At 35.4% G+C, this 16,506-nt stretch overlaps 1 protein-coding gene across 2 annotated transcripts in view; it reads right to left on the bottom strand.

Moving 5' to 3' along the window:
• Positions 1 to 16,506, bottom strand: part of zgc:153039 — a 67,899-nt gene that overhangs the window by 30,770 nt on the left and 20,623 nt on the right. For both annotated transcript variants that reach the window (NM_001430896.1, NM_001076636.2), the window contains 1 exon segment: positions 981 to 1,138. In NM_001430896.1, the coding sequence (NP_001417825.1) occupies positions 981 to 1,138 (158 nt within the window).

Raw genomic sequence — 16,506 nt, 5'->3', positions numbered from 1 at the left:
ACACACACACACACACAGATATATGCAGAAACGCACACACACACACACACAGACACATTCTTTAACACACATACATACACACACATACACACACACACACAGATACATGCAAAAACACACAGACATATACACACACACACACACACAGATATATGCAGAAACGCGCTCGCACACACACACACACACACACATTCTTTAACACACATACATACACATACAGACACACAGATATATGCAAAAAAACACACACACACACACACACTCTAACACACACACACACGCATATGCACACATCCAACATAGACTGACAGCTAACCCACTCACACACATACATGCCCACACAAACAGAAAACACACTGAGAGCACACACACACACACACACACTCACACACACAGACAGCGCACATGCTCTGGTTAATTATAGCCTTCCTCAATCAGACACGCCTCCTAATGAGCCTCGTTTGCATAAACAGTAACTCTGACCCTTTGATGTGTGTAAACAGTTCAGTGTAAATGTATTCATCAACAGCCTCTCAACACTCATGTGTGTGTGTGTGTGTGTGTGTGTGTGTTCATGAGTATATATTTGTGAATGTATACGTTTGTTCTTGGTGTGTGAGTGTGTGTGATGTTAGTGTGTGTCCATGTCTATATATGCATGTATGTTTGTGTGCCTGTTCGTGAAAGTGTGTATATTTACACAAATATGGGTGTATAGGTGTGTGTGTTTATGTGTGTGTGTGTGTATGTGCATATGTACATGTGTGTAATTGTGTGTTCATGTCTGTGTGTGTAAGTGTATGCATATGTGTGTATGTATTTGTGTGTGTGTGTGTGCATATGCACGTGTGTAAGTGTTTGTATGTGTGTGTGTGTATATATATATGTGTGCTCGTGTATGTATACAGTATATGTGTGTAAATGCGTGTTCACATGTATATATGTCTGTATGTGTGTGTGTGTGTGTGTTCTGTCTGTACCGAACAGGTCGTCTTTGGCGAGGGCGAACAGTATTCGTGAAGCCCCGATCAGGTTACTCATGGCTGCTGACAGCGTGGAGGAATAAACCCCGACGGTAACGAACGGACCCCACACGTTAATGTCCCGCAGGAAACCATAGTCCTTCTGCAGCAGGATCCTGCACACACACACACACACACACACACACACACACACACACACACACACACACAGGGAAAGAGAGAATGTGAAGTTTATTTACAGAATAATGTCGAGAGGTTTACATGCTTATGATTGCTTGCGGCCGGTCCCGCATTATTCAATTCATGATTGACCAATCAGACGATTCCTAAGCCACTATAAATAGGCATGCACTAAATTCCAGGGGTTTCATTACCACGACGTAAAATGGGCGTGGCTCGGTCGGTGTTTGGGAAACGCCCCCTTAAAAAAAAAAAAACAATACTGAGAGGTCACCGATCATGCGCAGTACAGGTTCTTTTTTAGCGCGGTCATTTCAAACAGGATGATTATGGATAAAGAACCTACCGCGACGGATAACGAGGGAAAAAAAACAATCATACAGGTTATTTTTTTGTTTTTATAATGTTATATTTTAAAGATTTCATTAGCAAAAACAGCTGACCTCGTTTTACTCCGTTTTACTGTCTCTGGGCTTTTGTACTTCCATTATAAACGAAATAATAATGGTTTTGGTAAGATTAACCGTGTTTTTGTAGTTTAAAATATGGTATTCAGTCATGTTTTAACAAATAAATACCACATTTTCTGTAATAAATCGTGGTTAATTTTTCTTTCTCGATCTTAGTTAATTTACATAACTCATATTTAATTTCTATTTTTATTTAAAGTGATCATACACAAAACAACTGAGAGCAGGACAGGTATCTGATGTTAACTAATATAAAAGTGATCATACATGAAACCCCTGGGACCAGGACAGGTATCTGATGTTACTGTATATAATATAAAAGTGATCATACATGAAACCCCTGGGACCAGGACAGGTATCTGATGTTACTGTATATAAAAGTGATCATACATGAAACCCCTGGGACCAGGACAGGTATCTGATGTTACTGTATATAATATAAAAGTGATCATACATGAAACCCCTGGGACCAGGACAGGTATCTGATGTTACTGTATATAAAAGTGATCATACATGAAACCCCTGAGATCAGGACAGGTATCTGATGTTACCATATATAATATAAAAGTGATCATACATGAAACACCTGGGGTTTAGGACAGGTATCTGATGTTACTGTATATAAAAGTGATCATACATGAAACCCCTGGGATCAGGACAGGTATCTGATGTTAATGTATATAATATAAAAGTGATCATACATGAAACACCTGGGGTTTAGGACAGGTATCTGATGTTACTGTATATAAAATTGATCATACATGAAACCCCTGGGATCAGGACAGGTATTTGATGTTAATATATATAAAAGTGATCATACATGAAACCCCTGAGATCAGGACAGGTATCTGATGTTACTGTATATAATATAAAAGTGATCATACATGAAACACCTGAGATCAGGACAGGTATGTGATGTTAACTAATATGAAAGTGATCATACATGAAACACCTGAGATCAGGACAGGTATCTGATGTTACTGTATATAATATAAAAGTTATCATACATGAAACCCCTGAGATCAGGACAGGTATCTGATGTTACTGTATTTAATATAAAAGTGATCATACATGAAACACCTGAGATCAGGACAGGTATCTGATGTTACTGTATATAATATAAAAGTGATCATACATGAAACACCTGAGATCAGGACAGGTATCTGATGTTACCTTATATAATATAAAAGTGATCATACATGAAACACCTGAGATCAGGACAGGTATCTGATGTTACCTTATATAATATAAAAGTGATCATACATGAAACCCCTGGGATCAGGACAGGTATCTGATGTTACTGTATATAAAAGTGATCATACATGAAACACCTGAGATCAGGACAGGTATCTGATGTTACCATATATAATATAAAAGTGATCATACATGAAACACCTGAGATCAGGACAGGTATCTGATGTTACTGTATATAATATAAAAGTGATCATACATGAAACACCTGAGATCAGGACAGGTATCTGATGTCACTGTATATAATATAAAAGTGATCATACATGAAACACCTGAGATCAGGACAGGTATCTGATGTTACTGTATATAATATAAAAGTGATCATACATGAAACACCTGAGATCAGGACAGGTATCTGATGTTACTGTATATAATATAAAAGTGATCATACATGAAACACCTGGGATCAGGACAGGTATCTGATGTTAACTAATATAAAAGTGATCATACATGAAACCCCTGGGATCAGGACAGGTATCTGATGTTAACTAATATAAAAGTGATCATACATGAAACACCTGAGATCAGGACAGGTATCTGATGTTAACTAATATAAAAGTGATCATACATGAAACACCTGAGATCAGGACAGGTATCTGATGTTAACTAATATAAAAGTGATCATACATGAAACACCTGAGATCAGGACAGGTATCTGATGTTACCTTATATAATATAAAAGTGATCATACATGAAACACCTGAGATCAGGACAGGTATCTGATGTTACCTTATATAATATAAAAGTGATCATACATGAAACACCTGAGATCAGGACAGGTATCTGATGTTACTGTATATAATATAAAAGTGATCATACATGAAACCCCTGAGATCAGGACAGGTATCTGATGTTACTGTATATAATATAAAAGTGATCATACATGAAACCCCTGGGATCAGGACAGGTATCTGATGTTACTGTATATAAAAGTGATCATACATGAAACACCTGAGATCAGGACAGGTATCTGATGTTACCTTATATAATATAAAAGTGATCATACATGAAACACCTGAGATCAGGACAGGTATCTGATGTTACTGTATATAATATAAAAGTGATCATACATGAAACCCCTGAGATCAGGACAGGTATCTGATGTTACTGTATATAATATAAAAGTGATCATACATGAAACCCCTGGGATCAGGATAGGTATTTGATGTTAATGTATATAAAAGTGATCATACATGAAACACCTGAGATCAGGACAGGTATCTGATGTTACTGTATATAATATAAAAGTGATCATACATGAAATACCTGAGATCAGGACAGGTATCTGATGTTACCATATATAATATAAAAGTGATCATACATGAAACACCTGAGATCAGGACAGGTATCTGATGTTACTGTATATAATATAAAAGTGATCATACATGAAACACCTGAGATCAGGACAGGTATCTGATGTTACTGTATTTAATATAAAAGTGATCATACATGAAACACCTGAGATCAGGACAGGTATCTGATGTTACTGTATATAATATAAAAGTGATCATACATGAAATACCTGAGATCAGGACAGGTATCTGATGTTACCATATATAATATAAAAGTGATCATACATGAAACACCTGAGATCAGGACAGGTATCTGATGTTACTGTATATAATATAAAAGTGATCATACATGAAACCCCTGGGATCAGGACAGGTATTTGATGTTAATGTATATAAAAGTGATCATACATGAAACACCTGAGATCAGGACAGGTATCTGATGTTACTGTATATAATATAAAAGTGATCATACATGAAACCCCTGGGATCAGGACAGGTATCTGATGTTACTGTATATAAAAGTGATCATACATGAAACCCCTGGGACCAGGACAGGTATCTGATGTTACTGTATATAAAAGTGATCATACATGAAACACCTGAGATCAGGACAGGTATCTGATGTTACCATATATAATATAAAAGTGATCATACATGAAACACCTGAGATCAGGACAGGTATCTGATGTTACTGTATATAATATAAAAGTGATCATACATGAAACCCCTGGGATCAGGACAGGTATCTGATGTTACTGTATATAAAAGTGATCATACATGAAACCCCTGGGACCAGGACAGGTATCTGATGTTACTGTATATAAAAGTGATCATACATGAAACACCTGAGATCAGGACAGGTATCTGATGTTACCATATATAATATAAAAGTGATCATACATGAAACACCTGAGATCAGGACAGGTATCTGATGTTACTGTATATAATATAAAAGTGATCATACATGAAACACCTGAGATCAGGACAGGTATCTGATGTTACTGTATATAATATAAAAGTGATCATACATGAAACACCTGAGATCAGGACAGGTATCTGATGTTACTGTATTTAATATAAAAGTGATCATACATGAAACCCCTGGGATCAGGACAGGTATCTGATGTTACTGTATATAATATAAAAGTGATCATACATGAAACCCCTGGGATCAGGACAGGTATTTGATGTTAATGTATATAAAAGTGATCATACATGAAACACCTGAGATCAGGACAGGTATCTGATGTTACCATATATAATATAAAAGTGATCATACATGAAACACCTGAGATCAGGACAGGTATCTGATGTTACTGTATATAATATAAAAGTGATCATACATGAAACACCTGAGATCAGGACAGGTATCTGATGTTACTGTATATAATATAAAAGTGATCATACATGAAACCCCTGGGATCAGGACAGGTATCTGATGTTACTGTATATAAAAGTGATCATACATGAAACCCCTGGGACCAGGACAGGTATCTGATGTTACTGTATATAATATAAAAGTGATCATACATGAAACCCCTGGGATCAGGACAGGTATCTGATGTTACTGTATATAAAAGTGATCATACATGAAACCCCTGGGATCAGGACAGGTATCTGATGTTACTGTATATAATATAAAAGTGATCATACATGAAACACCTGAGATCAGGACAGGTATCTGATGCTACTGTATATGATATATAAAGTATTTGACACAAAAGCCGTAGGATCGGGACAGGTATCTTTAGTTATAACAGTATTAGTGTAACCTGAGAGGTATCTTAAGTCAATTTGTTTAATATAACATACACTGACTTCACATGAAACACCTGCGATCAGGACAGCTATTTTGTACTGCATATAAAAGGCATTGGACACGAAACCCCTGCGAATACGTACAGGTATCTGAATCAAACGGCTGTTTTCACAATCTGCGCATGATCCGTGACCTATGCAAATTCACAGATAGGCCACGCCCACTCGATGACGTAGTAGCGGTTACGCTGTACTGAAACCCCTGGAAAAAAGTGCCTGCCACTATAAATACCCTCAGCTCCATATCCCAGCCATCTTCATTTTGAAGAATCCCCCCTTCCACCCCTACTCCTCCTCCTTTCCTAGATGGGTGGCACGATGGCCTATTGGTTAGCACTGTTGCCTCACAGCAAGAACGTCACTGGTTCTAGTCCTTACCAAGCCAGTCAACATTTCTGTGCAGAGTTTACACATTCTCCTCGTGCTCACGTGGGTTTCGCCCAGGATCATCCCACAGTCCAAAATCATGCAACTGAAGTTAATTGACTAATCCAAATCAGCACCTTAGACATGCTCCTAGTAAGTAGTTCTCTTAAGAGCGATCACTATCTGTTCATCAGCTACTACAGCAGGGGAGTTCCCCACATCTACCTGAGCTCAAACTCCCCTCTCGCCCTGTAAACGGGAGGGAGCCCCGGGCTCGAGGATCTTATGAGCTCAGGGCTCTCTCCCAGAACAGCACGCCAAACAAGCTTCATAATCAATCATCAGCTGAGTGTCAACTCTTGAAATTATTATATTCTTCAATTTTATAACTAAAAACACTTAAAAATATAATCAGTGAAATTAAGTGTACAAAATGTACACATTTACATAAAAAAATAAATATGCCAAAATTACAAATTAAATGATCAGAAAATCAGTTTATAATAGTACACTACATTTTATAATAGTAGGGCATATTTAATTTTAGCTATACATTTTTAATCTAATTAGAAAGGAAACATTTCTTTTTTTTTAGTTTAACTGCTATCAAAAATACCTCTAACTGAAATTACAAATAATATAAAACTAAATTAGAAAAGTTTCTTTGGCAATTAAATAAGTGCAAGACAAAACAATGCAATCACAATATAAAAAGTACATTTGCATAACAAAATAAGACAAAATTACGAATTAAATGATCAGAAAATTAAAGCTCTAAATATTACAATGGGTACACAATAGTGACCAAATGTAACTTTTAAAACTGTACAACCTTATTACTTTAATGAATTGTTGAATAGATTTTGAATGAATTAATATACACAGGAATAGGAAGCACCCTTATATAGTCACCAATGTGACCTGATGGTCATGTGTGGTACTGCAGGCAAATTAAATCTTACTTTAAATAAATATTCCTTTAATTAATGTCACTCATTATTATCATTGGTAAAGCACTACTTTGCTACAGCAATCCACATGTAAAATTAGTATTTTAATGTTTTTAGAGGCTTAATTCAAATTAAATACCAACAAACTTCCTATAATACTTTATAATGTGAGGCCTACTTTACGAATATTGTCAAGTATTAAATACATACGGTTTATATTCTATTAATCATACACAGGAAAAGAAAGCACCCTTATATGGCCACCAATGTCACCTGATGGTCATGTGTGGTACTGCAGACGAACAAAATACTTTTAAAAAATTATAAATTTATAATAAATGATGTTACTCATCAATACCAGTGGTAAAGCATTACTTCGCTACAGCAATCGACATGTAAAATTGGTGTTTTAATGTTTTTAGAGGCTTAATTCTAATCAAATACCAACAAACTTCCTTTACTACTTTATAAGTTTAAGACTACTACACAAATAAGGTCAAAAATATGAAAAAAAATAGGGTTTATGTTTTTTAAAACACTTTCAAAGAAAGGTCACTTATATGGTCACCTGGTGGTCATCTATGGTACTGCAGCCAAACAAAATCGTACTATAAATAAATCTTACTGTAATAAATAATGTTGCTCGGTAACATCGGAGTTGTAAAGCATTACTTTTTTCATTTGCAAGTATACTCAAAGTATACTCAGGGTTGTAAATCACTACTTCGCTACAGCAATCCACATGTAAAATTAGTATTTTAATGTTTTTAGAGGCTAATTTCAAGTCGAATCCCAGCAAACGTCCTATACTACTTTATATTGTGATGCCTACTTTACAAATTTGTCATCAGTATAAATAAATTACAGTTTATATTCTATCAAACATACACAGGAAAAGAAAGTACCCTTAAGCCTGGTTTATACTTCAGCGTCAATTGACCGGCGTAACCCACGGCGCATGCAACACCCGTAGCTGTGCATTTATACTTCTGGGCGCTGTCTCTGTTTGTCTGCATTAACACTTCCGAAACGCTAGTTGGCAGTGAGGTGTAAATGTTCCTCTGTGTCGAGTTTCTTTGCTGCTGTTTTGTTTTTTCTGTAAAAGTGGCTAAAACTCGCTCATTTTGAGGCAGGAACCGGCGAACGTGCAACAACTTTAACTATGAGGTAAACACAAAACAAAACTTTCCATCCGGAGCTCCTTCACGGGACTTCACACTTGTAAACATTCCCTACATTGGGTTCGCGCCATTCCCACGGCTCTCGGTCCCGCCCAGACTCATCAGCGCTACCAAGCCGACCAATCACAGAGCTTGCGCTACGCATTGTTGCGACGTATAGTTACATTTTTTGAGAGGTGCACGTCAGTGACACCAACGGCCACGGCGAAGGGCTATGCGTCAACGCCAAAGCATACGCGTATAAATCAGCCTTTATATGGTCACCAATGTCACCTGGTGGTCATCTGTGGTATTGCAGCCAAACAAAATCTTACTTTAAATAAATATTCCTATAATAAATAATGTTACTCATTAATATCAGTGGTAAAGTATTACTTCGCTACAGCAATCCACATGTAAAATTTGTGTTTCAATGTTTTTAGAGGCTAAAATTCAAATCAAATACCAACAAACTTCCTTAACTGCTTTACAACTTGATGACTACTATACAAATATTGTCAAAAATATGAAAAAAATATGGTTTATTTATTTTTTTAAATATACACAGGAAAAGGAAGCGCCCTTATATGGTCACCAATGTCACATGGTGGTCATTTGTGGTACTGCAGCCAAACAAAATCTTCTTATAATTGCATCTTACTATAAAAAATAAAGTTGCTCAGTAATATCAGAGTTGTAAAGCATTACTTTGCTACAGCAATCCACATTATCAGTATTTAAATTTTTTTAGAGAGTGAATTCAAATCAAATACCAGCAAACTGTCCATACTACTTCATAATGCGTTGCCTACATTACAAATATTGTCAAAAATGTGAAGAAATATGGTTTATTTACTTTAAAAGACACACAGGAAAAGGAAGGTCACTTATATCGTCACCAATGTCATCTGGTGGTCATGTGTGGTACTGCAGCCAAACAAAATCTTACTATAAATACATCTTACCAGAATACATAACATTGCCTAGTAATATTAGAGTGGTAAATCATTACTTCGCTACAGCAATCCACATGTAAAATTAGTATTTTAATGTATTTAGAGGCTAAATTTAAATCAAATACCAGTAAATTTTCCATACTACTTTATAATGTGAGGCCTACTATAAAAATATTGCCAAAAGTATGAACAAATATGGTTAATATTGTTTAAAAAAATACGCAAGAACAGGAAGCGCCCTTACTGTATATGGTCAGCAATTATACACATTTAACTTTCAACAACTGTACAGCCTTAAAACTTTAATGAATTTTAAAACAAATAATTTGTCTTCACAAACTTTTCCACAAAGATCGTCATCAGGATCACAAAAGCGTGATAATTCACCCGCAATTCATTCTTTTTTATCTTCTCCAGCTCAAACCTGCACAAACACAAAAGACAAACACTGCAACCCATTGACTTCCAGCTTATGAACACATTCAGAGTCATCTTTTGTGTCGAGTTCAGTCCTGACAGCAGTAAATGACCATCAGACACTCACTTTTTCTTCTGCTTTTTCAACTCCAATGCCTTTAATAGCATCACTGCAGCTCTAATAAACCCCTTACAGACCACCAAACACACATCTGAACACACAAACTTTAACATGTCTGGAGTAAAATGGAGAAAACCAAACACTAGTGTGGTCAGAAAACAGTCGCAGTAAAAATGTGTAGTCGCGTTTCTAGTCCAAATATCAAAAAATCTAAACCTAACGCTTCTGTTTATGTCACTATCTAATAATGACAAATTATATATCGTTTGAAAGCTTAATATTTGTAGTTTCCATATCTGGGGATTGGTTATTGATGGATAATATTGAGCAACAGTTATTTATTCATTTAGAAGTATACTCAAAGTATATTCAGGGTTGTAAATCACTACTTCGCTACAGCAATCAACATGTAAAATTAGTATTTTAATGTTTTCAAAGGCTAATTTAAGCAAACTATTAGCAAACTTCCCATACTACTTTAAATTTTGTATTGACCCTCAACACCAATCTATTTAATAGCATCACTGGACTCTAATAAACCCCTTAAAGAACACCAAACACACATCTGAACACACAAACACACACACTTTAACATGTCTGGAGTAAAATGGAGGAAACTAAACACTAGTGTGGTCAGAAAACAGGGCGTTTTATGTAAAAATGTGTTCCTTATTTAGAGTTTTTATCTCATTTCACATTCGAATTCTAATCTAATCTTGACAAACTATATATTGTTTGAAAGCTTAATATTTCTAGATTAAATATCTGGGGATTGATTATTGATAGATGTTACCGAGCAACAGTTATTAATTAATTTGTGACAAGTATACTCAGAGTTGTAAAGCATTACTTTGCTACAGCAATCCACGTGTAAAATTTGTATTTTAGTGTTTTTAGAGGCTAAATTTAAATCACATACAAGCAAACTGTCCATTCTGCTTATTAATGTCTAAGCTTCAGTTCTAACAGCAGTAAATGACCATCAGAAACTCACTCTTTTTTCAACTTTAATGCTTTTAAAGCATCACTGCGGCTCTAATAAACCCATCACAACACACACACACACACACACACACACACACACACACACACACACACACACACACACACCTGGAGTAAAAGGAGAAAACCAAACACTAGTGTGGCCAGAAAACCAGGCATTCACTGTAAAAAAGTGTAGTCTCATTTCTAGGCCAAATATCTGAAAAATCTTAACCTGACACTTATGTTTGTCACTATATTGCAATTAAATCCTAATTTAATAATGACAAACTATATATTGTTAGAAAGCTTAATATTTCTAGTTTCCATATCTGGTGATTGATTTTTGATAGATATTATTGAGCAACAGTTATTTATTCATTTCCAACAAGTATACTCAGAGTTGTAAAGCATTACTTCGCTACAGCAATCCACATGTACAATTAGTATTGTAATGTTTGGTAAAGTCAAATACCAGCAAACCTCCCATAATACCTTATTATATGATACCTACTTCACAAATAATGTCAAAAGTAAGAAAAATATGGTATATATTTTTCAAAACATACACAGGAAAACAAAGCCTTAAATAGTCAATGTCACCTGGTGGTCATGTGTGGTCAAACAAAATCTTACTGAAATCTTTTATATAATATTTCTTCTTCTTGAGAAATTCTTGTTTGTTTTATTATGACTGGAATAAAAGCAGTTTTTAATTGTTTTAAACCCATTTTAAGGTCAATATTATTAGCCCCCTTCAGCAATATTAGTTTTGGATTGTCTCCAGGATAAACCACTGTTATACAATGACTTGCCTAATTACCCTAACTTTACCCTAATTACCCTAGTGAAGCCTTTACATGTTGCTTTAAGCTGAATACTAGTGTCTGGAAGAAAATCTAGTCTAATATTATTTACTGTCATCATAACGAAGATAAAATAAATCAGTTATTAAAAATGAGTTATTATAAATATTATGATTAGAGATGTGTTGAAGAAACTCTGTTAAACAGAAATTGGAAGGGAAATAAACGGAGGGCTTAAAATTCAGGAGGGCTAATAATTCTGACTTCAACTGTATGTGGTGTTTGCTAATAAAGCAAGTTTGAGTTAGAGAGAGAGAGGGAGAGAAATAGAGAGAGAAAGAGTTGTAAACTGGGTTGTTATTATTGACCTCCTCTAATGATCCAGCTTCTCTCTCTGAGGAGTGTTTAACTCAATGAACATTATTCTCGCCCTCCAACACTCTCACTGTTCATCCTGCAGAGAAACTGACCTCAGATCAGGGCCTTAATGCAGTCAATTATAACACAATAATGCATCTCGGGCAATAATGAGTGAGTGGGCTTGACAAACCACCCGTCAAAACACTCTTTACTCCTCCCTCTCTCTCTCTCATATATATATAAAACACTCCCCCCTGATTAATTTAGCTCTGCGTAAAACATATGCTAGTTGATGGTTCATTCCGCTGTGGCGACCCCTGATAAATAAATAAAAAATAAGCTGCTGGAAAATAAATTAATGAAATCTTAGTTTTTGGGTTTTTTTTTCCTAAATTTACTAAATAGTGTGTGTGTGTGTGTGTGAATGAGTGTGTATGGGTGTTCCCCAGTACTGGGTTGCACCTGGAAGGGCATTCGTTGTGTAAAACATATACTGGAACAGTGGTGGTTCATTCCGCTGTGGCAAGCCCTGATAAATAATGTGACTAAGCCCTTCTTGCTGCAATCCAGGACTGAGAAACACCCATACATATTCATATTCACACACACACACAGGCTAATTTAGTTCATCAATCCCCCTATAGCGCATGTGTTTGGACTGTGGCGGGAACCGAAGCAAACCACGTCAACACAGGGAGAACATACAAACTCCACACAGGAATGACAACTTACTCAGAACAGGACTCGAACCAGCGACCTTCTTGCTGTGAGGCCACAGTGCTAACCACTGAGCCACCATGCCATCCAACATTTCACATATTATTTAATTATTAATAGTATCTAACTAATCTAATTAATCAAATCTCATTTAAATAATCTAAATATCTGAATCTAAACTAATCAATTTCATATGCAACAGCTGATCTAATCTAAATATGAGTGATCGCTCTGGCTTCAGCAAACCCCCAGTTTTAACTCCAAGAGCCGGTTTTAAAGTTTCTACAGCAGATTTCCACAGAGCGATGAACTCTTTTATTACACAAGATGAAGAGAAGCAGATTTCTCCACTCCTGACCTTTAAAACTCTGAATATTCCTGCAGATTTACCAGCCGAGCCTCAAATCCTCCTTCATGAGAGTGTGTGTGTGTGTGTGTGTGTGTGTGAGAGTATAAACACTTGTCTGGTTTTGTATGCACTGTCTGCTGTGTTTTGTATTTATTATTGAGATTATTTTTTTATCTATTTGATTTTCTTTTTGCCTTCATTGTTCAGCACAGTGGTCAACCGTTGTTGTGTTTATTTGTGCTTTATAAGTAAATAACTATAATGAACTGAACGCGTGTGTGATGCAGTAGCGCCGCCTGCTGGCCACTGCTTCACGCACACAGCTGAATTATTCATCTTTTATTTTTCTCCCAGGTATGTTGAATGACAGTGATGAGATGATGATCGATGGCTTTAATAATGACCAAAATATGTTTTTTAATCCCTCACATTTTTGTAATTGAATTCCCTTCATCAAACCCTAAACCATCCCTCCCTCCCTCCCTCCCTCTCTCTCTCTCTCTCTCTCATGTGATGGAGTGTCTAGCATAAATCACATTTCACATCACATGCATAGATTTAAATTGCAATTTTAATTAAAATCTTAGTATTTTGTGCATTGTGTAATTATTGATATTTAAAAACATTATTAGTCACTAATCACAATAATATTTTAATAATATTAATTACACAAAGCACTATAATAATAATAATAATATAGAGATAATAATAGTAATATAAACAATATAAAGATCATCAACAAAAACAAATAATTTGCACTTGTATTAATAACAATAATAATAATAATAATAACAAACAATTTATTAATACTATTAATAATAATAATATAAACAACAACATCCACAATAACAATAAAAATGTGCATTTGTAATAACAATATCATTATTGTTATAGTAGTAGTAGGATAATAATAATAATGATATAAACAACAACAACAACAAAATATATTTGTATTTGTTTAATAATACACAATAATAACAATTATAACAACTACAATTATTAATACTAATAATAATTATAATAATAAGAGCAGTAAGAAAACAATAAGAATTATTATTATGAATGTTATTAGTAGTAGTAGGAGGAGGAGAAGGAGGAGGCAAAGTAGTAACAGGACAATAATAACAATAACATGATTATTAATAATAATAATAATAATAATGTAAACCACAACAAAAATAACAATAAAAATAATTATTTGTATTTGTATTAAAAATAATATTTAAAAACAACATATAATAATAATAATAATAATAATAATAATAATAATATAAACAACATCAACAATAACACTTGTTATTACTATTATTATTATTATTTTATTGCATTTAATATTTTAGTTTGCAATAGTTTTCAGTAATTTAGTTAAATCATCACCTTGGAATTACAGGGTTCGATCTGTGCTCTGAATGATTTTGAGATATTCAGCTTCAAAGTTTTTGCATTTCAAAGCAAACAGCATGTGTGTAACATTTGTTTTTTGAATAAAAAGTCTTAAATGACTTTTTAAATGACAACTTATTTACATTATGGGATGTTTTTTCATAAGAATATGTCAATCTCAATTTTAACAAAAATGTCAGATAAAACCTTATGATTCTAAAGTGATGAGATGTGTTTACCTTTTTCCAATTAGTTTTGTTATTTTACTTTAATTTGTCATATTTTTACGGTTATTGTTACATATTTTCTGTTTTCATTTATGTACAGTTGCAATCAGAATTATCAGCCCCCTTTGAAATTATTTTTCTTTTTTTAAATATTTCCCAAATGATGTTTGACAGAGCAAGGAAATGTTCACAGTATGTCTGATAATATTTGTTCTTCTGGAGAAAGTCTTATTCGTTTTATTTTAGCCAGAATAACAGCAGTTTTTAATTTTTTAAACACCATTTTAAGGACAATAATAGTAGCCTCTTTAAGCTATATATTTCTCTCAATATTCTAGGTAGTGCTGTCGCCTCACAGCAAGAAGGTCGCTGGTTCGAGCCTCGGCTCAGTTGGTGTTTCTGTGTGGAGTTTGCATGTTCTCAGTGCGTTCACGTGGGTTTTCTTCCGGGTGATCCGGATTCCTCCACAGTCCAAACACATGCGCTACAGGTGAATTGGGTAGGCTAAATTGTCCGTTGTGAATGAGTGTGTGTGTGTGTGGATGTTTCCCAGACATGGGTTGCGGCTGGAAGGGCATCCGCTGCGTAAAAACGTGCTGGATAAGTTGGTGGTTCATTCCGCTGTGGCGACCCTGGATTAATAAAGGGACTAAGCCGACAAGAAGATGAATGAATGAATGTTTGGGGTGGCACGGTGGCTCAGTGGTTAGCACTGTGGCCTCACAGCAAGAAGGTCACTGGTTCGAGTCATGGCTGGGTCAGTTGGTGTTTCTGTGTGGAGTTTGCATGTTCTCCCCATGTTGGTGTGGGTTTCCTCTGGGTGCTTCGGTTTCCCCCACAGTCCAAACACATGCGCTATAGCGGGATTGATGAACTAAACTGGCCGTAGTGTATGAGTGTGTGTGTTCGAATCAGTGTGTATGGGTGTTTCCCAGAACTGGGTTGCAGCTGGAAGGTCATCCGCTGTGTAAAACATATGCTGGAATTGTTGGCGGTTCATTCCGCTGTGGAGACCCCTGATGAATAAAGGGGCTAAGCTGTAGGAAAATGCCTGAATGAGCAGTGCTGTTGGTGTTGTGCATTAGTTGATCTTCAATAATGAACATATACAGTAGTGGAGTTACAGTAAATGCTCTTTTCCCTCAGTCATGCCAACGGTTGTGTGGTTTTGGTTTCATTTCGCTGTAATAACCCGAATGTGGCAATTCACGGATATTTAACCACCACTATAAAGCTTCACACAATAGAAACATTCAGAAATGAGAAGCGTTTAAAGCAGAAACGAGCCTCTTTGAGATGTTAAAGCACGTCTACTGGGACTCTCCTGATGATCGCAATGGTGTTCACTTAATAAAACATTTACAGCAGGGGTGCTCAATCCTGTTCCTGGAGATCCACCTTCCTGCAGATTTCAGTTGCTACCCATTTCAAACACACCTGCCTGTAATTATCAAGTGGTGTTCAGGTCCTAATTAATTGCTTCAGGTGTGTTTGATATGGCAAAGGCAAGGCAAACTTAAATTATAGAGCACAATTTTACACAACCGTAGTTGATCCAAAGTGCTTTACAATAAAATAATCTAGACAATAAAACTAAAAATTACTGGTATTAAAAATACAAAGAAATATATATTTAAAAGTAATACTAAAATACAAATAATAAAAAATAACATGCATGCATCAGTCAAAGGCAAGAGAGTGAAAATAAGTCTTCAGGTT

This window comes from Danio rerio, chromosome 15 (assembly GCF_049306965.1).
Source record: "Danio rerio strain Tuebingen ecotype United States chromosome 15, GRCz12tu, whole genome shotgun sequence".
NCBI lineage: Eukaryota > Metazoa > Chordata > Actinopteri > Cypriniformes > Danionidae > Danio > Danio rerio.
This window is presented reverse-complemented; position numbering and strand designations above follow the sequence as displayed.